Below are 25,021 nucleotides of genomic sequence, written 5' to 3'. Positions count from 1 at the left end.
CCCCCCCATTTACTGGATACTTGGAGAAACCATGTATGGCATATGCATGTAGTACTGTACATAGATTTGTCTATTCCAAGCAGTGGTTTATGTGCCAATTTTTGGGCCTATAGTTAAAGAGCATCTGTCACCATGATCAACCCTATTAAACAAGTATCATGGTGAATTAAATGACCCAGTCTTCTCCTCCCGGATGAGGCTGACATCATCAGTGCTTGCGCAGTGCAGATCTCAGAGCGGGGAGAAGTTCCAGAGATCAACTGCGCATACGCCGACTAAAGTCTCACTAGCACAAGTGCAAGATTTCAGGGTCAGGCATCCTAACAGTGCGGATACCTAGTTCGGTCAATCAGACCATGATTGCACCAATTGTCTGCAATTGCGGACAAGAATAGGCATTTCTATGGGGGTGCCAGCCGGGTGTGTTGCGGATCCACAATGCACTACGGACCTCTGAATGGAGCCTAAGTGATAATTATGCTGCAAGGCAGCAATAAAGGGCTCATTTAATTCACCATGATCAACCCTAGCAGGCAGCATGCTGGGATTCAAAGGGCTGATCATGATGATAGATGCTCTATAATACGGACCACGGGTCTTTGGAATCTCTCTCTTCATTGAAACTTGTGCTACTAGTAAAATTATAATAATGACCTTGTGCGAATACACTGCGCCTATGTCTATTTTGTAGGGATTCATCTTCTGCATCTCCTTCTCAAGCTCATTCATGTTATTGAAGGACTGATATCGCACGTATATGTCATCCTTCAAGGTGAAGCTGAATTCCCTGTTTGGGAAGTAGTTCTTCACGACTGCAATACAGACAAAAGCAGATTACAAAATGAGGATGAATCCCACCTTCAGTAACCACACAGACAACTCTCAGCCTCCATTCCAGTATTTTTAATCATTTAAAAAACATGAAAATATAAAGATAAAATACACTGAAAAGAGCAGAATGTGACATCCTACTAAAGCTACCCGTCAGAATATACAGTATTAGATATCTAGATATTTAGGGGATGGAAAATACATATCTAAAGCCCAACTTAAAAGCAGACGATATATGCAGCAGCACACTAGAAACATGGATAAGGGCTCGTGGACACAAACGTAATTTCTTTCCGTGTCTTTTTTTTCAAGGCTCCTATGCAGAACCATTCATTTCAACGGGTCCGCAAAAAAACCGGAAGTTACTTCGTGTGCATTCCGTAAAGATATAGAGCATTTCCTATTATCCGCATTACAGACAAGGATACGACTGTTCTATTAGGGTCAGCTGTTCCGTTCTGCAAAATACAGAAAGCACACAGACGTCCAAAATACATACGGTCGTGTGCATGAGCCCTAAACCTGAACTGCTTTACTGCTATACCTACTATAGGAAAATAAGAAGCTCTTTGCACACATTTTTTATTAAAATAATGTCAGGCTCATCTACCATCGACATGGTGTCTTCTTGTCTCATTAGCAGACAGACCTGACAATTTGGGGATATAGCAGCACACTGTTCTACACAGAAACAAAATAACTAGGGATTATTCTGGATTACAGTGGTACTATACCTACCATACACGAAAAATAGAAGCTCTTCGCTCACATTTTTGATCAAACGTGTGTCGGGCCCATCTACCAACGTCAAGGTGACTTCTGCAGATGGGTACCTAACACTAACAGAACTGCCTCTCCTTAAATGAAATGACCGGAGCAGACGGTTGCACATGCAGGTGGCCGATTCATTAATTTCTATGGGACTTCCAGAGATAGCCGAGTACAGCGGTGAGTGCTTAATCTAAAGGAGGCAGCTACTATTTTGTTTGCCACCTGCATGTTAGCTTTATGGAAGTGCACCTGTGGATGTACTAATTTTATTAAAATTTTGGGATACATTAGGCTGCAATACTGTAATATAGGGCTGCAGCTAACGATTATTTGAATAATCGATTAGTTGCCGATTAATTTCTACGATTAATCGATTAATCGGGAAAAACGACAAAATTACAAAACAGAGGTTTATATGATCTTACTTGAAAAATTATGTTCAAAGGCCATATTAAAACAAATTGTGGACGACACTTATGGGGGGATCTGTGGACGACACTTATGGGGGGATCTGTGGACGACACTTATGGGGGGATCTGTGGACGACACTTATGGGGGGATCTGTGGACGACACTTATGGGGGGATCTGTGGACGACACTTATGGGGGGATCTGTGGACGACACTTATGGGGGGATCTGTGGACGACACTTATGGGGGGATCTGTGGACGACACTTATGGGGGGATCTGTGGACGACACTTATGGGGGGATCTGTGGACGACACTTATGGGGGGATCTGTGGACGACACTTATGGGGGGATCTGTGGACGACACTTATGGGGGGATCTGTGGACGACACTTATGGGGGGATCTGTGGACGACACTTATGGGGGGATCTGTGGACGACACTTATGGGGGGATCTGTGGACGACACTTATGGGGGGATCTGTGGACGACACTTATGGGGGGATCTGTGGACGACACTTATGGGGGGATCTGTGGACGACACTTATGGGGGGATCTGTGGACGACACTTATGGGGGGATCTGTGGACGACACTTATGGGGGGATCTGTGGACGACACTTATGGGGGGATCTGTGGACGACACTTATGGGGGGATCTGTGGACGACACTTATGGGGGGATCTGTGGACGACACTTATGGGGGGATCTGTGGACGACACTTATGGGGGGATCTGTGGACGACACTTATGGGGGGATCTGTGGACGACACTTATGGGGGGATCTGTGGACGACACTTATGGGGGGATCTGTGGACGACACTTATGGGGGGATCTGTGGACGACACTTATGGGGGGATCTGTGGACGACACTTATGGGGGGATCTGTGGACGACACTTATGGGGGGATCTGTGGACGACACTTATGGGGGGATCTGTGGACGACACTTATGGGGGGATCTGTGGACGACACTTATGGGGGGATCTGTGGACGACACTTATGGGGGGATCTGTGGACGACACTTATGGGGGGATCTGTGGACGACACTTATGGGGGGATCTGTGGACGACACTTATGGGGGGATCTGTGGACGACACTTATGGGGGGATCTGTGGACGACACTTATGGGGGGATCTGTGGACGACACTTATGGGGGGATCTGTGGACGACACTTATGGGGGGATCTGTGGACGACACTTATGGGGGGATCTGTGGACGACACTTATGGGGGGATCTGTGGACGACACTTATGGGGGGATCTGTGGACGACACTTATGGGGGGATCTGTGGACGACACTTATGGGGGGATCTGTGGACGACACTTATGGGGGGATCTGTGGACGACACTTATGGGGGGATCTGTGGACGACACTTATGGGGGGATCTGTGGACGACACTTATGGGGGGATCTGTGGACGACACTTATGGGGGGATCTGTGGACGACACTTATGGGGGGATCTGTGGACGACACTTATGGGGGGATCTGTGGACGACACTTATGGGGGGATCTGTGGACGACACTTATGGGGGGATCTGTGGACGACACTTATGGGGGGATCTGTGGACGACACTTATGGGGGGATCTGTGGACGACACTTATGGGGGGATCTGTGGACGACACTTATGGGGGGATCTGTGGACGACACTTATGGGGGGATCTGTGGACGACACTTATGGGGGGATCTGTGGACGACACTTATGGGGGGATCTGTGGACGACACTTATGGGGGGATCTGTGGACGACACTTATGGGGGGATCTGTGGACGACACTTATGGGGGGGATCTGTGGACGACACTTATGGGGGGATCTGTGGACGACACTTATGGGGGGATCTGTGGACGACACTTATGGGGGGATCTGTGGACGACACTTATGGGGGGATCTGTGGACGACACTTATGGGGGGATCTGTGGACGACACTTATGGGGGGATCTGTGGACGACACTTATGGGGGGATCTGTGGACGACACTTATGGGGGGATCTGTGGACGACACTTATGGGGGGATCTGTGGACGACACTTATGGGGGGATCTGTGGACGACACTTATGGGGGGATCTGTGGACGACACTTATGGGGGGATCTGTGGACGACACTTATGGGGGGATCTGTGGACGACACTTATGGGGGGATCTGTGGACGACACTTATGGGGACACTTATGGGGGGATCTGTGGACGACACTTATGGGGGGATCTGTGGACGACACTTATGGGGGGATCTGTGGACGACACTTATGGGGGGATCTGTGGACGACACTTATGGGGGGATCTGTGGACGACACTTATGGGGGGATCTGTGGACGACACTTATGGGGGGATCTGTGGACGACACTTATGGGGGGGATCTGTGGACGACACTTATGGGGGGATCTGTGGACGACACTTATGGGGGGGATCTGTGGACCGACACTTATGGGGGGATCTGTGGACGACACTTATGGGGGGATCTGTGGACGACACTTATGGGGGGGATCGTGGACGACACTTATGGGGGATTGGACGACACTATGGGGATCTGTGGACGACACTTATGGGGGGATCTGTGGACGACACTTATGGGGGGATCTGTGGACGACACTTATGGGGGGGATCTGTGGACGACACTTATGGGGGGATCTGTGGACGACACTTATTGGGGGGATCTGTGGACGACACTTATGGGGGGGATCTGTGGACGACACTTATGGGGGGGATCTGTGGACGACACTTATGGGGGGATCTGTGGACGACACTTATGGGGGGATCTGTGGACGACACTTATGGGGGGGATCTGTGGACGACACTTATGGGGGGATCTGTGGACGACACTTATGGGGGGATCTGTGGACGACACTTATGGGGGGATCTGTGGACGACACTTATGGGGGGATCTGTGGACGACACTTATGGGGGGGATCTGTGGACGACACTTATGGGGGGATCTGTGGACGACACTTATGGGGGGGATCTGTGGACGACACTTATGGGGGGATCTGTGGACGACACTTATGGGGGGATCTGTGGACGACACTTATGGGGGGATCTGTGGACGACACTTATGGGGGGATCTGTGGACGACACTTATGGGGGGATCTGTGGACGACACTTATGGGGGGATCTGTGGACGACACTTATGGGGGGATCTGTGGACGACACTTATGGGGGGATCTGTGGACGACACTTATGGGGGGATCTGTGGACGGACACTTATGGGGGGATCTGTGGACGACACTTATGGGGGGATCTGTGGACGACACTTATGGGGGGATCTGTGGACGACACTTATGGGGGATCTGTGGACGACACTTATGGGGGGATCTGTGGACGACACTTATGGGGGGATCTGTGGACGACACTTATGGGGGGATCTGTGGACGACACTTATGGGGGGATCTGTGGACGACACTTATGGGGGGATCTGTGGACGACACTTATGGGGGGATCTGTGGACGACACTTATGGGGGGATCTGTGGACGACACTTATGGGGGGATCTGTGGACGACACTTATGGGGGGATCTGTGGACGACACTTATGGGGGGATCTGTGGACGACACTTATGGGGGGATCTGTGGACGACACTTATGGGGGGATCTGTGGACGACACTTATGGGGGGATCTGTGGACGACACTTATGGGGGGATCTGTGGACGACACTTATGGGGGGATCTGTGGACGACACTTATGGGGGGATCTGTGGACGACACTTATGGGGGGATCTGTGGACGACACTTATGGGGGGATCTGTGGACGACACTTATGGGGGGATCTGTGGACGACACTTATGGGGGGATCTGTGGACGACACTTATGGGGGGATCTGTGGACGACACTTATGGGGGGATCTGTGGACGACACTTATGGGGGGATCTGTGGACGACACTTATGGGGGGATCTGTGGACGACACTTATGGGGGGGATCTGTGGACGACACTTATGGGGGGGATCTGTGGACGACACTTATGGGGGGATCTGTGGACGACACTTATGGGGGGATCTGTGGACGACACTTATGGGGGGGATCTGTGGACGACACTTATGGGGGGGATCTGTGGACGACACTTATGGGGGGGATCTGTGGACGACACTTATGGGGGGGATCTGTGGACGACACTTATGGGGGGGATCTGTGGACGACACTTATGGGGGGATCTGTGGACGACACTTATGGGGGATCTGTGGACGACACTTATGGGGGATCTGTGGACGACACTTATGGGGGATCTGTGGACGACACTTATGGGGGATCTGTGGACGACACTTATGGGGGATCTGTGGACGACACTTATGGGGGATCTGTGGACGACACTTATGGGGGATCTGTGGACGACACTTATGGGGATCTGTGGACGACACTTATGGGGGATCTGTGGACGGCGTTTATGGGGGATCTGTGGACGGCGTTTATGGGGGATCTGTGGACGGCGTTTATGGGGGATCTGTGGACGGCGTTTATGGGGGATCTGTGGACGGCGTTTATGGGGGATCTGTGGACGGCGTTTATGGGGGATCTGTGGACGGCGTTTATGGGGGATCTGTGGACGACACTATTATGGGGGATCTGTGGACGACACTATTATGGGGGATCTGTGGACGGCGTAGTTATGGAGAGGGGGATATGTGCACTGTTATGGGCATAACAGTGCACAGATCCCTTTCCTCATAACAGTGCACAGACCCCCCTCCCCATAGCAGTGCCATACACAGACCCCCCCTCCTCCCCATAGCAGTGCTATAGACAGATCCTCCCCCCTCCCCATAGCAGTGCTATACACAGACCCCCCTTCCCCCTAACAGCCCCGGCGCTTGCATCTTTATTTTACCTTTTTACAATGACGCTCCCGCTCCTGTAACAGCCAGGCAGAGCGGACGGCGGCGTAACGTCACTCAATCACGTGACGCGCCTGCTCCGCCCACTTCATGAATGAAGGAGGCGGAGCAGGCGCGTCACGTGATTGAGTGACGTTACGCCGCCGTCCGCTCTGCCTGGCTGTTACAGGAGCGGGAGCGTCATTGTAAAAAGGTAAAATAAAGATGCAGCGCCCGCCCGCATAGCAACGAATCGGCGATTATTCGATAACTGGATTCGTCGACAACGAATCCAGTTATCGAATATAATCGATTACATCGATTAATCGTTGCAGCCCTACTGTAATATACCGTAATAAAGTCCTGTATTAGGCAGCAATAATGTAATATACTGTAATACCAGGGCTCCAGATAAATGTGCCTTAAAATTTGCAGATGGCGACAAGACTTTTTAGTCTTGTCGCCATTTGCGACTGTACCGCCGCGATCCTGCGCAGCCCAAGTTCTCTTCAGTAGCACAGTCAGTGGAGAAGGAAGGAGTTCCTCCCTCTCCACTGTGACGCGGCCGCCACTACCACCAATGGGGAGATAGCAGGGAGGAGGAGGGGAGGAGCTGTCGCCACTGCGAGACCAATGAATGTAAAACATAAGTATAGGTAGCGGCATCACAGACCCGGCACCCGGCCTCAATAACAGCGCATGACGCAGCAATTAACCCCTCAGGTGCCACAGATCGCATGCCCTGTTATTGAGGCCGGGTGCCGGGTCTGTGATACCGCTGCAGACAATTGTATAAAGGAGTTAAAGAGGACCTTTCATGGGTCCAAAGAATATGAACTTAGTAGTAGGCTGCATAGAGCGGTGCCCAGGGATCTAAGTGCACTTACTATTAGTCCTGGGGCGCCGCTCTGTTCGCCCGCTGTGGCCCCGGGTATTTTCAACATTCAGAGCAAGGAGGAGGAGACGCCAGTGTCTGTCCTTCCCCCTGACAGCAGCGCTGACCAATCACAGCGCAGAGCTCAGAGCCAGGGAGAAAAAAAAACCTCCCTGGCTCTGAGCGCTGCGCTGTGATTGGTCAGCGCTGCTGTCATGGAGACAGAGAGACACTGGCGTCGTCTTCTCCTCCTCCTTGCTCTGAATGTTGAAAATACCGGGGGTCACAGCGGGTGAACGGAGCGGCGCCCAGGAATAATAGTAAGTGCACTTAGATCCCTGGGCGCCGCTCAATGCAGCCTACTACTAAGTTCATATTCTTTGGACCCACGAAAGGTCCTCTTTAATTACATTAATTGCTGATGCAGTTCTCCCTCCCAAAGCCTCCCCCCCCCCCCCCATTATCACTGGCCATAAGTCCGTCCCCCCCCCATTGTTATATGGTGGCCACAGGGTCCCATCCTGCTGGGGCTCAGATCGTTACCATGGCAGCCAGGACACTACTGAATCCCTGGCTGCCAAGTTCAGCTCCCTGCTGCTGTGTGCACAAAGCACAGGGAGATGTGCGAGATCCTATTCACCCTGATAGATCTCTATCAGGGTGAATAGCATAAGGGATGAAAAGATCCAGGTTCTAGTCCCTAAGGGAAGAAATGGTTATTAAATAAAAAGTTAAACAAAAAAAAAAAAAAAAAAAAAAAAAAAAATACTAAGAGTTTAAATGGCCCCCTTCCCAGTTTTACATATAAAATCTTCTCAAAGTCCTTTTTTTTTTAAATTATATGCATTTTAAATTTAGTGACTAAAATTTTTTTAATTTGGCTCCTAAATTTTTTAGTTTAGGAGCCAATGGCTCCTGGTCATTTTTTTTTGTCTGGAGCACTGAATACGTGTCCTAAGAGACAGTAATCCTGTAATATATTGTAATACTGTCCAGTACTAGGCAGCAATACTGTAATACTGTCCTGAATTAGACAGCAATACTGTAATATACCGTAATACTGTCAAGCACTAGGCAGTAATACTAGAACGTAAATAGCCAGTTCTTGAAATTGACATTTTGGAAGCAAGAAATACGGGCAAGCATTGGGTTAAAGCGTGATGTGACGCCAGACATAGTTGTATGGGCACCTTGGAGGCCTCTATACATATTAGTCTATTGCGTATCTGTTGCTATGAATTACTCCAGGGCTCTGCTATTTTCACTGGCCCCATAGAAAATGAATGGAGGGCGGCTGTGCATGCGCCCTCCTTCACTTGCAGGGCTCCGTTCTCAATATAGGTGCGGGTCCCAGTGGTGGGACCCGCACCTCTAAGGGCTCTTTCACATCTGCGTTATTGTCTTCCGGCATAGAGTTCCGTCGTCGGGGCTCTATGCCGGAAGAATACTGATCAGGATTATCCTAATGCATTCTGAATGGACAGTCCGTCCTTCAGGATGCATCAGGATGTCTTCCGTTCCGGAACGGAACGTTTTTTGGCCGCAGCAAATAGCGCAGCATGCTGCGCTTTTTGCTCCGGCCAAAAATCCGGAACACTTGCCGCAAGGCCGGATCCGGAATGAATGCCCATTGAAAGGCATTGATCCGGATCCGGCCTTAAGCTAAACGTCGTTTCGCGCATTGCCGGATGCGACGTTTAGCTTTTTCTCAATGGTTACCATGGCTGCCGGGACGCTAAAGTCCTGGCAGCCAAGGTAAAGTGTAGTGGGGAGCAGCATACTTACCGTCCGTGCGGCTCCCGGGGCGCTCCAGAGTGACGTCAGGGCGCCCCAAGCGCATGGATGACGTGACCGCATGGATCACATGATCCATGCGCATGGGGCGCTCTGACGTCATTCTGGAGCGCCCCGGGAGCCGCACGGATGGTAAGTATACCGCTCGCCCGCTCCCCACTACTACTATGGCAACCAGGACTTTAATAGTGTCCTGGGTGCCATAGTAACACTGAAAGCATTTTGAAGACGGATCCGTCTTCAAATGCTTTCAGTACACTTGCGTTTTTCCGGATCCGGCGTTTAATTCCGGCAAGTGGAGTACACGCCGGATCCGGACAACGCAAGTGTGAAAGAGGCCTAAGACAATGGGGGCATATCCTAGCGATATGTCCCCATTGTCCAGGATGAAACAATCCCTTTAAATTGGTTTTGGGGTCAGACAACCCCTTTAAGGCTGTGTCCACATTTTCACTGGAAACTGGGTTAAAAGGGTTGCAAGAAGGAACCCGACAACACAGGGATACTGGCTGTGATCACTACTTAGGGCTCTTTCACACTAGCGTTGTCCGGATCCCTCGTGTACTCCATTTGCCGGAATTACACGCCGGATCCGGAAAACCGCAAGTGTACTGAAAGCATTTGAAGACGGATCAGTCTTCAAAATGCGTTCAGTGTTACTATGGCAGCCAGGACGCTATTAAAGTCCTGGTTGCCATAGTAGTAGTGGGGAGCGGTATACTTACCATCCGTGCGGCTCCCGGGGCGCTCCAGAATGACGTCAGAGAGCCCCATGCGCATGGATGACATGTCCATGCGATCACATCATCCATGCGCATGGGGCGCCCTGACGTCACTCGGGAGCCGCACGGATAGTAAGTATACTGCTCCCCACTACACTTTACCATGGCTGCCAGGACTTTAGCGTCCTGGCAGCCATGGTAACCATTCAGAAAAAGCTAAACGTCGGATCCGGCAATGCGCCGAAACGACGTTTAGCTTAAGGCCGGATCCAGATTAATGCCTTTCAATGGGCATTAATTCCGGATCCGGCCTTGCGGCAAGTGTTCAGGATTTTTGGGCGGCGCAAAAAGCGCAGCATGCTGCAGTATTTTCTCTGGCCAAAAAACGTTATGGTCCAGAACTGGAGACATCCTGAACGGATTTTTCTCCATTCAGAATGCATGGGGATAATCCTGATCAGGATTCTTCCGGCATAGAGCCCCGACGACGGAACTCTATGCCGGAAAAGAACAACGCAGGTGTGAAAGAGCCCTTACCTGGCAGATCCTGCACTACTACTCAGATGTCCCAGTAGCAGTATGATATCATATGAAGTGATGTCACCGCTGACCAGGAGCGGTGCCGCAGCATCTGTCAGGTAAGGGTATGTTCATAAAAGCCAGAAAAAGCTGTGACACACCGGATCCCCATCGACCACAGCGAGATCCGATCAGTCTCCTGCATAAAAGCCAGGTTTATGCCAGACAATGAGTCCTACACGCACAACTTCTCATCCAGCTGAAAGCCAGAAACCAGCCAGATACCACTGTAGTCAATGGGGATCCAGCGGTCCACAGCATCGTCCGGCAGAACCCATTATACACAGTTCTGGATCCATGTGACAGATCCGGTGTTCTGTCAGAAAACCTTACCATATCAGATTCCCTTACCCCACGTGACTTCCGGAGGTGTGCGCCTCCACACAAGCGCAATACCAGGGCATGGGTAAGGTATAATCACAGTGAGCGTTGACTCATGGACGCGTGCACGGACACCACGCGTGCGCTCTCAGGGGTAAGGAGATCTGACAGTCTTTTGTCTTGTTAAATCTCCTTACCCCCGCACGCTTGGATTGTAAAGTTTTACAATCCGCGCGTGCACAGTGCGAGGGTAAGAAGATTTAACAAGACAAAAGACCGTCAGATCTCCTTACCCCTGAGTGCACACGCGCGGTGTCCGTGCGTACGCTCACTGTAATTTTACCTTACCCATGCCCTGATACTGCGCTTGTGCGTAGGCGCACACCTCCAGAAGTCACGTGGGGTAAGGGAATCTGACAAGGTAAGGTTTTCTGACAGAACACCGGCAAAGCACTGAGGTCTGTCAGGGGTGCACCTAGCCTTTCTGCTGCCTGAGGCAAAAACTGAAACCTAACCCCTTTGCCACAATGAAAGCGCTCATTGCCCTTCTGCTGCCCCCCTCTTGCACCAGTGGTGCACCCCTGGTCTCTGTGACAATTGTCCGTGGGAACACAGACCGGGTAAAGGAGCAGGCATTCAGGAAGACTAGGCGGGCGCTGCAATATGGTGATATAGTGGAGTCCTCTCACCGCCCCCGTAGTTGAGCCATCTGTAGTACTGGTAGTAGGGGAAGAGCTTCTTGTAGTAGAGCTTCAGCAGGTCCGGCAGGCTGGCCGGGTCATACAGCGAGATGTCCATGCGGCTGCACCACAATCACCCAGACTCTGACAGCAGCAGCAACACAAACTGCGCGGGAAACACCAGATCACGCCCACAGGTACCAAAACTCTTACGTCACTTCCCGTTCCCACCAGAAGCATCATGGGAGATGTAGTCTTTCTTTCTAAATATAGTCAGAACGCGGCCCGAGAGGAACGGAATACAAGGCGCCGTTCACTCTATCAACAGAAGAAACAACCCTTCATCCTGATATAAGACAGTCCCACAGAGAGACCCTGGCCAGTGCTGGATCAGTATGACACATAGCCGCTAGATGGCGATGTATTTCAACCATCAGTCTGACCCCTTGATACCAGCGTTTTTTTTACATCCGAAACGCACGTCCTCCAGACAGCTGTGAGGTAAATGTCTCCAAAACATACACTGGGATGGAAAATTATGAAAAATACAGGGACAGGCTTCAAAACGCAGACAAAAGTGTGAGTGTATGGCTGATATTCACACTGCATTGCGGTCATATAGTTCATGTTTGGTTCAGTTTTAGTGAAAGCTATAGTCAACTATTAGGGTGGGTTCAGACCTGAGCGTTTTTGTAAAATGCTCAACAGGCAAGAACCAATGATTCCCTCTGGGAATGGTTCTCACCTGAGCATTTTACAGCGCGCCCGACGTCCCAAGCAGTACACGAGCTTCTTTGGGGCGTCTTGTCGCGCGTTCCCACACATAGACTTCAGCGGGAACGCGCGACAATGGGCGTTCGCTTGTTCCGGAGCCGCGATTGTAAACGCGCATACAATCGTGCATACAGAGCGCTCCATCCCGAACGCTCAGGTCTGAACCCAGCCTAAGGCTACTTTCACACTGGCGTCAGAGGATTCCGGAAGGCAGTCGGCAATCCGGACGGAGACGGATCCGGATCCGTCTGACAAATGCATTGAAATACCGGATCCGTCTCTCCGGTGTCATCCGTAAAAATGGATCTGGTATTTGTTTCACAGATTTAAAGGTCTGCGCATGCGCTGACCGGAAGAACGGATCTGTCTATGCGGCAATTTCAATGAATTAACACAAATACATTGCAATAGAAATTAATGCCGGATCCGGCATTCCGGCAAGTGTTCAGGGTTTTTGGCCGGAGAGAAAAATGCAGCATGCTGCGGTATTTTCTCCGGCCAAAAAACGTAAGAGGGACTGAACTGATGCATCCTGAACAGATTGCTCTCCATTCAGAATGCATTAGGGTAGAACGGATCGTTTTTTTCCGGTATTGAGCCCCTAGGACGGAACTCAATACTGGAAAACAAAAACACTAGTGTGAAAGTACCCTAATATATATATATATATATATATATATATATATATATAGTGCCCTGTAGCAAGGGTACATTGGACTATGGACATTTGTGGACATTTGCCCTTATTGCTACTATGCAAAGCCATCACCCCCTACTTTATTGCATTTGAAGGGTTAACATGCACTATGAATCACCTGGGGAGGCAGATCATGGGATATGTTTATAGAGCTGGTCGTTCCGGATGTGGCGATATCTAACATGTCAAATTTTTTATTTATTTCAGTTTTGCACAATAAAAGCATTTTTGGAAAAGAAAATCATGTTTTTGTGTCTCCATCTTCTGAAAGCTGTATTTTTTCCCCCCAGCGATTGTCTTATGGAGGGGCTCAATTTTTGCAGGATGAGGTGACGGTTTGATTAGTAGTATTTTGGAGTGGGGTACATATGGCATTTTGATCGCTTGGCATTATACTTTTTATGATTTAAGGTGACAAAAAATAGCTTTTTTGGCACAGTTTTTATTAAGGCCTCATGCACACGACAGTTGTTTTTTGCATCCGCAAATTGTGTGTCCGCAAAAAAAACGGATGCGGCATCCGTTTTTTGGGGAGGATCTGTTTTTTTAAACAGATCCCTTGTAATAAATGTCTATCCTTGTCCGCAAATGTGAAAAAAGTAGGACATGCACTATTTTTTTTGCTGAAGGGAAACACGGACAACAGACGCGGAACACAAACGGATTAACTATCAGCATTTTTTTGTTGACCCATTGAAATGAATCGGTCCCCATCCTATCCGCAAAAAAAAAACGGAACGGAGGCCGAGAAAAACAACTGTCGTGTGCATGAGGCCTAAGGCCTCTTTCACACGGGTGTTGCAGGAAAATGTGCGGGTGCGTTGCGGGAACATGCGTGATTTTTCTGCGCGAGTGCAAAACATTGTAATGCGTTTAGCACTCGCGAGAGATGCCGGCTACGCGAGCAAGTGGATTAAGGTGAGTTAAATTATATTTTTTTAACCCCTCCAGCGCTATTGTACTATGCATTCTGTATTCAAAAATAATAATGATCGGGTCTCCGTGCGTGAAAATCGCACCACATCCGCACTTGCTTGCGATTTTCACGCAACCTCATTCATTTCTAATGGGGCTGCGTGAAAAATGCATTGCATCCGCAAGCAAGTGCAGATGCAGTACGATTTTCACGCATGGTTGCTAAGGAGATGAGGGATGTATGACCCGGGACCCCGTTTGCTTTATTATTTTCCATTATAACATGGTTATAATGGAAAAAAATAGCATTCTTTAATGCAAAATGCTAAGTATAATGTCAATTGAGGGTTAAAAAATAATAAAAACATCGCTCGCCTCATCCACTTGATCGCGCACCCGGGATCCTCTTCTTTGTTCTTCTTGAAGGACCTGCAAAAGGACGTTCACTGACGTCATCGAGCTCACCACGTGGTGACGTCAGTGCGGGTCATGGTGAATGAATATAGAAGGACTTTTGATAATCTTTCTGGGTACTGTAGTTGCCCCAGTCCAGTTATTACTTTAGTTGCCCTCCCCTGGACCCTCTCCAGCTCTGCTATGTCTGCCTTGTTCACAGGAGACCAGAGCTGTACACAGTACTCCATGTGTGGTCTGACTAGTGATTTGTAAAGTGTCACGACTATGTTCTCATCACGGGCATCTATGCCCCTTTTGATGCAACCCATTATCTTATTGCCTTGGCAGCAGCTGCCTGACACCGGTTTCTACAGCTTAGTTTGCTGTTCACTAAAATTCCTAGGTCCTTTTCCATGTCAGTGTTTTACCATCTAGTATGACCCAATCTGAGTATTTACCATTAATAACCACCCTCTGTTTTCTATCACTGAGCCAGTTACCCACACACAGACATTTTCTCCCAGTCCGAGCATTCTCATTTTATATACTAACCTTTTATGTGGTACAGTGTCAAATGCTTTGTACTAGGCTGACAGTTGCCTAGGAGACCCAGCCTAATAAGGTTGGATCTCATAGGCTCCTGTGGAAGGCAAGCCCCAATGCCTATGGAAGGCATTGTGTTGCCTTTCCAGGCATTGGGTCCCCGTCACCACAGCGCAGGGACCCGATGGCGACAGGAAGGGAGTAGAAAACCCCCTGTATGCTGTGGTCAGCTTTATGCCAGGGGTTCCGTCCCGGGTGCCGGCTCTCAGGGGGTGCCAGAGCCTAGAAGCAATGAGCGCTTCCATCAACATAGATGGAAGCATTCATTGCTGGAGCACAGGGAGCTGCGGTCCTGTCACTCAGCTCCCTGCGCTCTGTCTCTCCCGCACTGAATGGTGAAGCAGGAAGACTTCTCCGCGCTCCACCATTCAGCCTGCAGAGACAGATCGCGCTGCCAGCCTGTGAGGGAGGAGCCTGCAGCCTGGAAATCTGCATAAGCTCCGCCCACACAGTGCTGCAGAGCGATCTGTGTCTGTAGGGGAGAAAGGACTGTGAGCTTCAGGAACGGGACAAGGTGAGTAGGTACTGTGTTTTTTTTTTATTTAACAGAGGGCATTTCTACCATGGTGGGGGAACAGAGGGCAGAATTACTACAAAGCGGGCACAAAGGGCATTACTACTACAAAGGAGGCACAGAGGGCATTATTACTACTAAAAAGGGGGCACAGAGGGCATTACTACTACAAAGGGGACACAGAGCATTACTACTACAAAGGGTGCACAGAAGGCAATACTACTGCAAAGGGCATTACTAGTATTCGGGGGGCACAATGGACATTCCTGCTATGGGGGGGTACAATGGGCATTTCTACTGTGAAGGAGGCACAGTTAGCATTATTACTATAAAGGGGGCACCATGGGCATTACTTCTATGAAGGGAGCACAGATTGCATTACTACTGTGAAAGGGGCACAGAGAGCATTACTCTTGTAAAGTGGGTGGGCATAACTGTTATGGGGCACTGAGTGGGCATTATTACTATGAAGGGGCACAGAGGGCATTATTAGTGGTATGGGGGCACAGTGAGGGCATTACTACTTTGAAATGGGCACAGAGAGGGCATAACTAGTGTGAGGGAGGCACAAAGAGAGCATTACAACTGTGAAAGGGGCACAATGAAGGGATAAGTACTTTAAAGGGGCACAATGTGGGCATAACTACTGTGAAAGTTGTACAGTGAAGGCATAACTACCTTGAAAGGGCACAATATGGGCATAACTACCATGAGAGGGCACATATCTGGACAAAACTACTGTGAAGGTTGTACAATGAGTGCAATACTACTGTAAGGGGGTGTAATTTTTTTTAAAGTATTGGTGGGGGGTGCCAGAGAAAGGACCCGCCCCAGGTGCCAAATATCCTAGGCACGCCACTGGAAGGCACTGACAGCATTGTACTCATTTTGAGTTAAAAATCATTTTATCAATTGGTCTTTATTAAAAATATTGAACCATTTTCCTTGCACAGCTTTGAGTTCATCTTCATGCTCCGTCAGACAATGTTTCTGTTTAGGCTGTGCTTCTCCACTCCACCCTCCTACTAGAAGGTTCTAGTTCAGCTAGAAACTGTATATAAGGAGAGCAGTCAGAGCCCATAGTTATCTGCAGATAGGAACCACTGCTTAGTAGAAGAGACTCTGCCAGACTGCATGAGTGACCAGAAAAAGATGCTGAGATGGGGATACTGATCTACAGACCCCGGGTCACCAGCCCTGTGACCAGGGAGCCGGCTGGACGAATGAGGGATAGCCCCTGGGCCACCAGCCGTCTGAGACAGAGAGGGACAGCAAGCTCAGGCCTTTCTTCAGCATAAAAACTTCTTCTGCTAGGAAGGAGATTGGAGAAGCCAGCACAGTGTCTTGCCTGTGTTGTTTTTCACTTGAGTTCCTCCAGTAAAGAAGCACACTGGTTTACTGCATATGCAATATGCCGCCCCCCAGGGCCGATCGTGTCCCAGGTTTTTAGGGAATGCAGAGTGGTGATGTGGCCTCAATAGCTTGTGTTATCACGGTGCTCCTACCTGGATACCATCATTCCCCAGGGTTAGGCTCCGTAGCATTTAAAATAGCTGTAGTTGGAGGAATAAGTTGAGTCTAGACTTGGTAAAGTTCAACAGTTTTACTTTGATGAACTTGTATCCAGACAATATTTGATATTTCTCTTGGCTCCAGCAGGTATTAGAGGTAAACTGGCAGGTGAACTTGAATACTTTGCTTTCTCTGCTGTGCTAATCTCTGGCTTCAGTCTGATTACTGGACTTTCTGGAAGTTCTGGTACCTTTGAGCGGGGTGCTTTTGGCCGTTGACCCCCCCTCATAATACTCTGTCTATGATCTGTCTGGTGTAGGGCTGCAGCTAACGATTATTTGAATAATCGATTAGTTGCCGATTAATTTCTACGATTAATCGATTAATCGGGAAAAACGACAAAATTACAAAACAGAGAGGTTTATATGATCTTACTTGAAAAATTATGTTCAAAGGCCATATTAAAACAAATTGTGGACGACACTATTATGGGGGATCTGTGGACGACACTATTATGGGGGATCTGTGGACGACACTATTATGGGGGATCTGTGGACGACACTATTATGGGGGATCTGTGGACGACACTATTATGGGGGATCTGTGGACGACACTATTATGGGGGATCTGTGGACGACACTATTATGGGGGATCTGTGGACGACACTATTATGGGGGATCTGTGGACGACACTTATGGGGGATCTGTGGACGACACTATTATGGGGGATCTGTGGACGACACTTATGGGGGATCTGTGGACGACACTTATGGGGGATCTGTGGACGACACTTATGGGGGATCTGTGGACGACACTTATGGGGGATCTGTGGACGACACTTATGGGGGATCTGTGGACGACACTATTATGGGGGATCTGTGGACGACACTATTATGGGGGATCTGTGGACGACACTATTATGGGGGATCTGTGGACGACACTATTATGGGGGATCTGTGGACGGCGTAGTTATGGAGAGGGGGATCTGTGGACGGCGTAGTTATGGAGAGGGGGATATGTGCACTGTTATGGGCATAACAGTGCACAGATCCCTTTCCTCATAACAGTGCACAGATCCCCCTTCCCATAGCAGTGCCATACACAGACCCCCCTCCCCATAGCAGTGCCATAGACAGATCCTCCCCCCTCCCCATAGCAGTGCTATACACAGACCCCCCTTCCCATAGCAGTGCCATAGACAGATCCCCCCTCCCCCTCCCCCCTAACAGCCCCGGCCCCGATGCTTGCATCTTTATTTTACCTTTTTACAATGACGCTCCCGCTCCTGTAACAGCCAGGCAGAGTGGACGGCGGCGTAACGTCACTCAATCACGTGACGCGCCTGCTCCGCCCACTTCATGAATGAAGGAGGCGGAGCAGGCGTGTCACGTGAGTGAGTGACGTTACGCCGCCGTCCGCTCTGCCTGGCTGTTACAGGAGCGGGAGCGTCATTGTAAAAAGGTAAAATAAAGATGCAGCGACCGCCCGCCCGAATAGCAACGAATCGGCGATTATTCGATAACTGGATTCGTCGACAACGAATCCAGTTATCGAATATAATCGATTACATCGATTAATCGTTGCAGCCCTAGTCTGGTGCCACGAAAGCTTCCCCTGGAAGGCTCCTGTTGAAGGGGGGAGGGGAAGGGTGCTCCCTTCACTGTGCCATGTCTGCTCTCCTTGCAAGTTCCATTCTATCTAAAGATCTCTCTCTGCCAGATACACTGCTACCTGCTGGACAACCAGGCACAATGCATGAAATACAATATACAGGTCCTTCTAAAAAAAATTAGCATATTGTGATAAAGTTCATTATTTTCTGTAATGTACTGATAAACATTAGACTTTCATATATTTTAGATTCATTACACACCAACTGAAGTAGTTCAAGCCTTTTATTGTTTTAATATTGATGATTTTGGCATACAGCTCATGAAAACCCAAATTTCCTATCTAAAAAAATTCGCATATTTCATCCGACCAATAAAAGAAAAGTGTTTTTAATACAAAAAAAAGTCAACCTTCAAATAATTATGTTCAGTTATGCACTCAATACTTGGTCGGGAATCCTTTTGCAGAAATGACTGCTGAGGTGTTATGGAGGCCCAGGATGCTTCGATAGCGGCCTTAAGCTCATCCAGAGTGTTGGGTCTTGCGTCTCTCAACTTTCTCTTCCCAATATCCCACAGATTCTCTATGGGGTTCAGGTCAGGAGAGTTGGCAGGCCAATTGAGCACAGTAATACCATGGTCAGTAAACCATTTACCAGTGGTTTTGGCACTGTGAGCAGGTGCCAGGTCGTGCTGAAAAATGAAATCTTCATCTCCATAAAGCTTTTCAGCAGATGGAAGCATGAAGTGCTCCAAAATCTCCTGATAGCTAGCTGCATTGACCCTGCCCTTGATAAAACACAGTGGACCAACACCAGCAGCTGACATGGCACCCCAGACCATCACTGACTGTGGGTACTTGACACTGGACTTCAGGCATTTTGGCATTTCCCTCTCCCCAGTCTTCCTCCAGACTCTGGCACCTTGATTTCCGAATGACATGCAAAATTTGCTTTCATCCGAAAAAAGTACTTTGGACCACTGAGCAACAGTCCAGTGCTGCTTCTCTGTAGCCCAGGTCAGGCGCTTCTGCTGCTGTTTCTGGTTCAAAAGTGGCTTGACCTGGGGAATGCGGCACCTGTAGCCCATTTCCTGCACACGCCTGTACACGGTGGCTCTGGATGTTTCTACTCCAGACTCAGTCCACTGCTTCCGCAGGTCCCCCAAGGTCTGGAATCGGTCCTTCTCCACAATCTTCCTCAGGGTCCCCACAGGCTTGTACAGTAGGCACTAGGCATGATGGGTGCATCACTTCATCTTCCTCTCTTCTTACCCTGATGCGCCCATCACTCTGGAACAGGGTAAATCTGGACTCATCAGACCACATGACCATCTTCCATTGCTCCAGAGTCCAATCTTTATGCTCCCTAGCAAATTGAAGCCTTTTTTTCTTGTTTGCCTCACTGATTAGTGGTTTTCTTACGGCTACACAGCTGTTCAGTCCCAATCCCTTGAGTTCGCTTCGCATTGTGTGTGTGGAAATGCTCTTACTTTCACTATTAAACATAGCCCTGAGTTCTACTGTTGTTTTTCTTTGATTTGATTTCACCAAACGTTTAATTGATCGCCGATCACAATCATTCAGGATTTTTTTCCCGCCACATTTCTTCCTCAAATACGATGGGTCCCCACTATCTTTCCAGTGTCACAATGGGGAGTGGGGAAAACCCCCCACTGTACAATGTCAGGAATAAGGGGAAGCAGCTGGGCCAGGATGCCAAAATCAGGGAGCAGGTCACCTCCTAAAGCGTCCCTAATCCTCACCCTAACTCCTTACCATATGAGCGGACCTGGATGGTAGGATGGCTCATACCAGGATACCTTTGGCCCTGAGTCGCCCTGATAATCCCTCACATAGGAGCAGGGGAGAGGCGACCTGTTCTTCCCAGACGCAGATGAACAGGAGTCTCACATGGCCTAGCAGCAGGGAAAGGAAAAGACCATATGCAGCAACAGAGTCGGCAGGTAAGAACACCAGAAACACACTTACCTGCCACAACCACCACGACTGGAACCCGTGCATAAGTACAGGTGCCCAAACACCAAATAGGACACCGTACAAACAACACCACACACAGGTATCCAGCACTCCTGATACTGCCTGGGCCCCATACAGCAAGGTGCACTGCAGCCCCAGGCAGCACTGCATACAGACTTATAGTTCACCCCTCCGGGAAACCAGCCCCCTTCCAGAGGTACAACACACTGGGAAACATCTTGCACACATCCAGGGACAAACACCAACAACATCCCAGACATGTAACAACAAACAAGACGTACAACAAACCCTGAACATAAACCCACACCAAACATACAACAAGTTAGGTTGGGTACATAGAGGATACAAGGGAGACAAAGGAATGACATCGCAGATGACATCGATGTCCTACAAGGTGGCCCTCAAGGACTGGGCAGATAGCACACCCTGGACTGGAGCAGAACTCCAGCACCAACGACAGCTGAAGTACAACTGACTCCAGCCAGGAAGCCACAGGAGATAAAACCCTAGTGACCACACCCAGTCAGGGAGTTAACCCTTCCAGCACCAGACAGAGGGAGGAAACCACTAATAGGGGAAGTGCACACACAAGCATAATAAGCAACCCATTGCCGCAGGCAACAGCTTGCGTGGCAACCATGTCACGACGCACACAACAAAGGCCGTGACACTGCCACTGCATGCTATGACAGCAACACGTTGCCAAGGGCAACTGCAAGCGTGGCAAAAGTGTCACGGCGCACAACAAAGGCCGTGACCTCCAGTTTTTAATAATGCGTTGGACAGTTCTTAACCCAATTTTAGTAGTTTCTGCAATCTCCTTAGATGTTTTCTCTGCTTGATGCATGCCAATGATTTGACCCTTCTCAAACAGACTCACATCTTTTCCATGACCACGAGATGTGTCTTTCATGGTTGTTTAAGAAATGAGAAGCAACTCATTGCACCAGTTGGGGTTAAATAACTTATTGCCAGATGAAAGATAATCGCCCACGTAGTAATTATCTAATAGGAGGCTCATACTATTTGCTTAGTTAAATCTTGGTGGTGACTTTTTTTTTTTGGACAGGCAGTGATCGGGCGGGCACTAGAGCGGTGCGCGCGCGATCACTGCAGGGGCCCGGCAGTCCATGGTAGCCGGGCCCCTGCTGTATCCGCCTGCATCGCTGTAAAAGCCGATGCCGGCGGATTAACCCCTTCTATGCCGCTGACCGCGACATAGAAGAGGTTTGTGTCGGGTGAGGGAGAGCATTGAGTCCCCGCGCTGCTGTGGCAGGGACCCGATGCGACTCAAGGCAGCCCGATGCCGGGCAGAGGCTGCCCAATGCCTTGCACACCATTGGGAACTGCCTTCTATGGGAACCAAGGAGATCCAGCCTCAGGCTGGGTCTCCTAGGCAACCTGTTAGTGTATGACTCAGTGTCATACACTAACAGGCAATGCATTACAATACAGATGTATTGTAATGCATTGCAGAGGGGATCAGACCCCCAAAAGTGAATGTCATAAATAAAGTTAAAAAAAGTAAAAAAAAAAGGTGTTTTTAATAAAAATTAATAAAGTAATAAAATTAATAAAGTAAAAAAGAAAAAAACACCCCTTTCCTTTAATAATAAAAAACACAAAACCCACACATATTAGGTATCACCGCGTCTGTAATGACCGGCTCAATAAATATATCACATGATCCACCCTGTCCGATAAACACCATAAAAAAATAAAAACAGTGTAAAAAAAAGACATTTTTGTCACCTTACATCACAAAAAGTGCAACACCAAGCGATCAAAAAGGCGTATGCCCCCCAAAATGGTATCAATAAAACCGTCACCTCATCCTTCAAAAAATGAGTCCCTACCTAAGACAATCACCCAAAAAAATAAAAAAATATATAGCGGAGACACTAAAACATCATTTTTTTTGTGTCAAAACTGCTGTTAGTGTTCTAAAGTGAAATACATAAAAAAAATATACATATTAGGTATCGCCACGTCTGTAATAAACAGCTCTATAAACATATCACATGACCTAACCATGTGAACACCGTATAAAAAAAAAAAAAAAAAAAAACCTGTGTAAAAAATTGGTAAAAAAAAAAAGGCCATTTTTGTCACATTACATCACAAAACTTGCAACAGCAAGTGATCAAAAAGGTGTTTGACCACCAAAATAGTACCAACCAGACCGTCACCTCATCCCGCAAAAAAAATAAAAATGAGACCCTACCTGAGAGAATCGGTCAAAAAATAAAAAAGCTATGGCTCTCAGACTATGAGACACTAAAATATTATTTTGGTTTCAAATTGCTATTATTGTGTAAAACTTAATATGTCTACTTTTTCTTATTTATTTAAGTATTGCCACGTGCGTAACGATCTGCTCTATAAAAAATTCACATGACCTAATCCCTCGGTTAAACGCTGTAAAAATAAAAACGGTGCCAGAACATCCATTTTTTGTTACCTTGCCTCACAAAAAACGTAATATAGAGCAATAAAAAATCATATGTACCCCAAAATAGTACCAACAAAACTGGCACCTTATCCCGTAGTTTGCAAAATGTGGTCACTTTTTTGAGTTTCTACTGTAGGGGTGCATCAGGGGGGCTTTAAATGGGACACGGCATCTAAAAGCCAGTTCAGCTAAATTTGCCTTCCAAAAACCATATGGCGTTCCTTTCCTTCTGCGCCCTGCCGTGTGCCCGTACAGCAGTTCACATATGGGGTGTTTCTGTAAACTGCAGAATCAGGGTAATAAATATTGAGTTTTATTTGGCTGTTAACCCTTGCTTTGCTACTGGAAAAAATTTATTAAAATGTAAAATCTGCCAAAAAAGTGAAATTCTGAAATTTCATCTCCATTTTCCATCAATTCTTGTAGAACACCTAAAGGGTTAAGAAAGTTTGTAAAATCTGTTTTGTATACCTTGAAGGGTGTAGTTTCTAAAATTGGGTCATTTTTGGGTGGTTTCTATTATGTAAGCCTCACAAAGTGACTTCATACCTGAACTGGTCCTTAAAAAGTGGGTTTTGGAAATTTTCCGAAAAATTTCAAGATTTCCTTCCATACTTCTAACGTCCCCAAAAAATAAAATGTAATTTTCAAAATGATCCAAACATGAAGTAGACATATGCGGAATGTAAAGTAATTACTATTTTTGAAGGTATTACTATCTGTTATAAATGTAGAGAAATTGAAATTTGGAAATTTGCTAATTTTTAAAATTTTTGGGTGCATTTGGTATTTTTTTATGAATAAAAATGTTTTTTTTTTAAACGTATTTTTACCACTGTCATGAAGAACAATATGTGACGAGAAAACAATCTCAGAATGGCCTGTATAAGTAAAAGTGTTTTAAAGTTATCACCACATAAAGTGACACTGGTCAGATTTGCAAAAAATGGCCTGGGTAGAAAGGTGAAAACAGGCCCGGGGTTGAAGGGGTTAAACACGTGTGCATATATTTTGTATATAAATAAATATGTATGTATATATACACATGTGTGTGTATATATATATATATATATATATATATATATGTATATATATATAGAGAGAGAGCAAAACAACAGCACTAATTAGATGGAAATAGGAAAAGATTATTCACCCATGTGGACGCGATGTTTGTATATATATGTGTATATATATATATATATATATATATACATATATATATATATATATATATATATATCAGTTCCTGGCTAGATGTCCTGCTTTCCCTGGTGGTTGCAGGGGCGTGGCCTAACGGAACCGGTGGGTGTGTCTTAGCGGGTGGGCTGTGTGGTGGTAGTGATGGGGGGGATGGGGATTGACTAAGTAGCTACTGCTACTTTATCACAGCCAGCTTCTGACAGGAATCCGCTGTTTGTAGAGAGGGAACAAGCAGCTGATTCCTGTCACAGTTGGAGCGGGCAGCAGGGAGCCGACCACTGACAGGAGCAGACTGCACATGCGCATGGACGACCTTGCTCTCAAGCTCCTCCATGTCGCCTGCAGCCATGGATGAACTCAGCTGCAAGTTAGAGCAGGACTACGGGGGCGTGGCTTATAACGGAAAGTAAAGCAGGCAGGTCATCCACACTGCCGCGGAGTAGTGGAAAGTGTTTAAAGAGTGGCCAACCCCTTTAATTTAATCCACACACACAGTGTTCAAACAATGGGAGCTCTTTCTCAATCTCACAAGGGTACAGGGCCTCTGTTCTTGTGATTGGTGGTGGTTTAAGAGGCAGGACCCCCAC

General features: G+C 48.0%; 1 protein-coding gene across 3 annotated transcripts in view; it reads right to left on the bottom strand.

Moving 5' to 3' along the window:
* The window catches only part of PRIM1 (DNA primase subunit 1), a 35,877-nt gene extending 23,948 nt beyond the window's left edge, over positions 1-11,929 (bottom strand). The window contains exons 1-2 of one of the 3 annotated variants that reach the window (XM_044286085.1): positions 11,773-11,929; positions 655-812 (exon numbers count right to left, since the gene is read on the bottom strand). In XM_044286085.1, the coding sequence (XP_044142020.1) occupies positions 655-812; positions 11,773-11,881 (267 nt within the window). In that variant the 5' untranslated portion in view covers positions 11,882-11,929. Of the gene's footprint in view, positions 1-654; positions 813-11,095; positions 11,206-11,700 lie in introns of those variants that run through there. The other 2 variants (XM_044286086.1, XM_044286087.1) reach the window with 2 other exon arrangements.
* Between the last annotated feature and the right edge of the window lie 13,092 nt (positions 11,930-25,021).

This window comes from Bufo gargarizans, chromosome 3 (genome assembly GCF_014858855.1).
Source record: "Bufo gargarizans isolate SCDJY-AF-19 chromosome 3, ASM1485885v1, whole genome shotgun sequence".
Lineage (NCBI taxonomy): Eukaryota > Metazoa > Chordata > Amphibia > Anura > Bufonidae > Bufo > Bufo gargarizans.
Note: the sequence above shows the minus strand (reverse complement) of the source record. Positions and strands in the feature narration are given on the sequence as shown.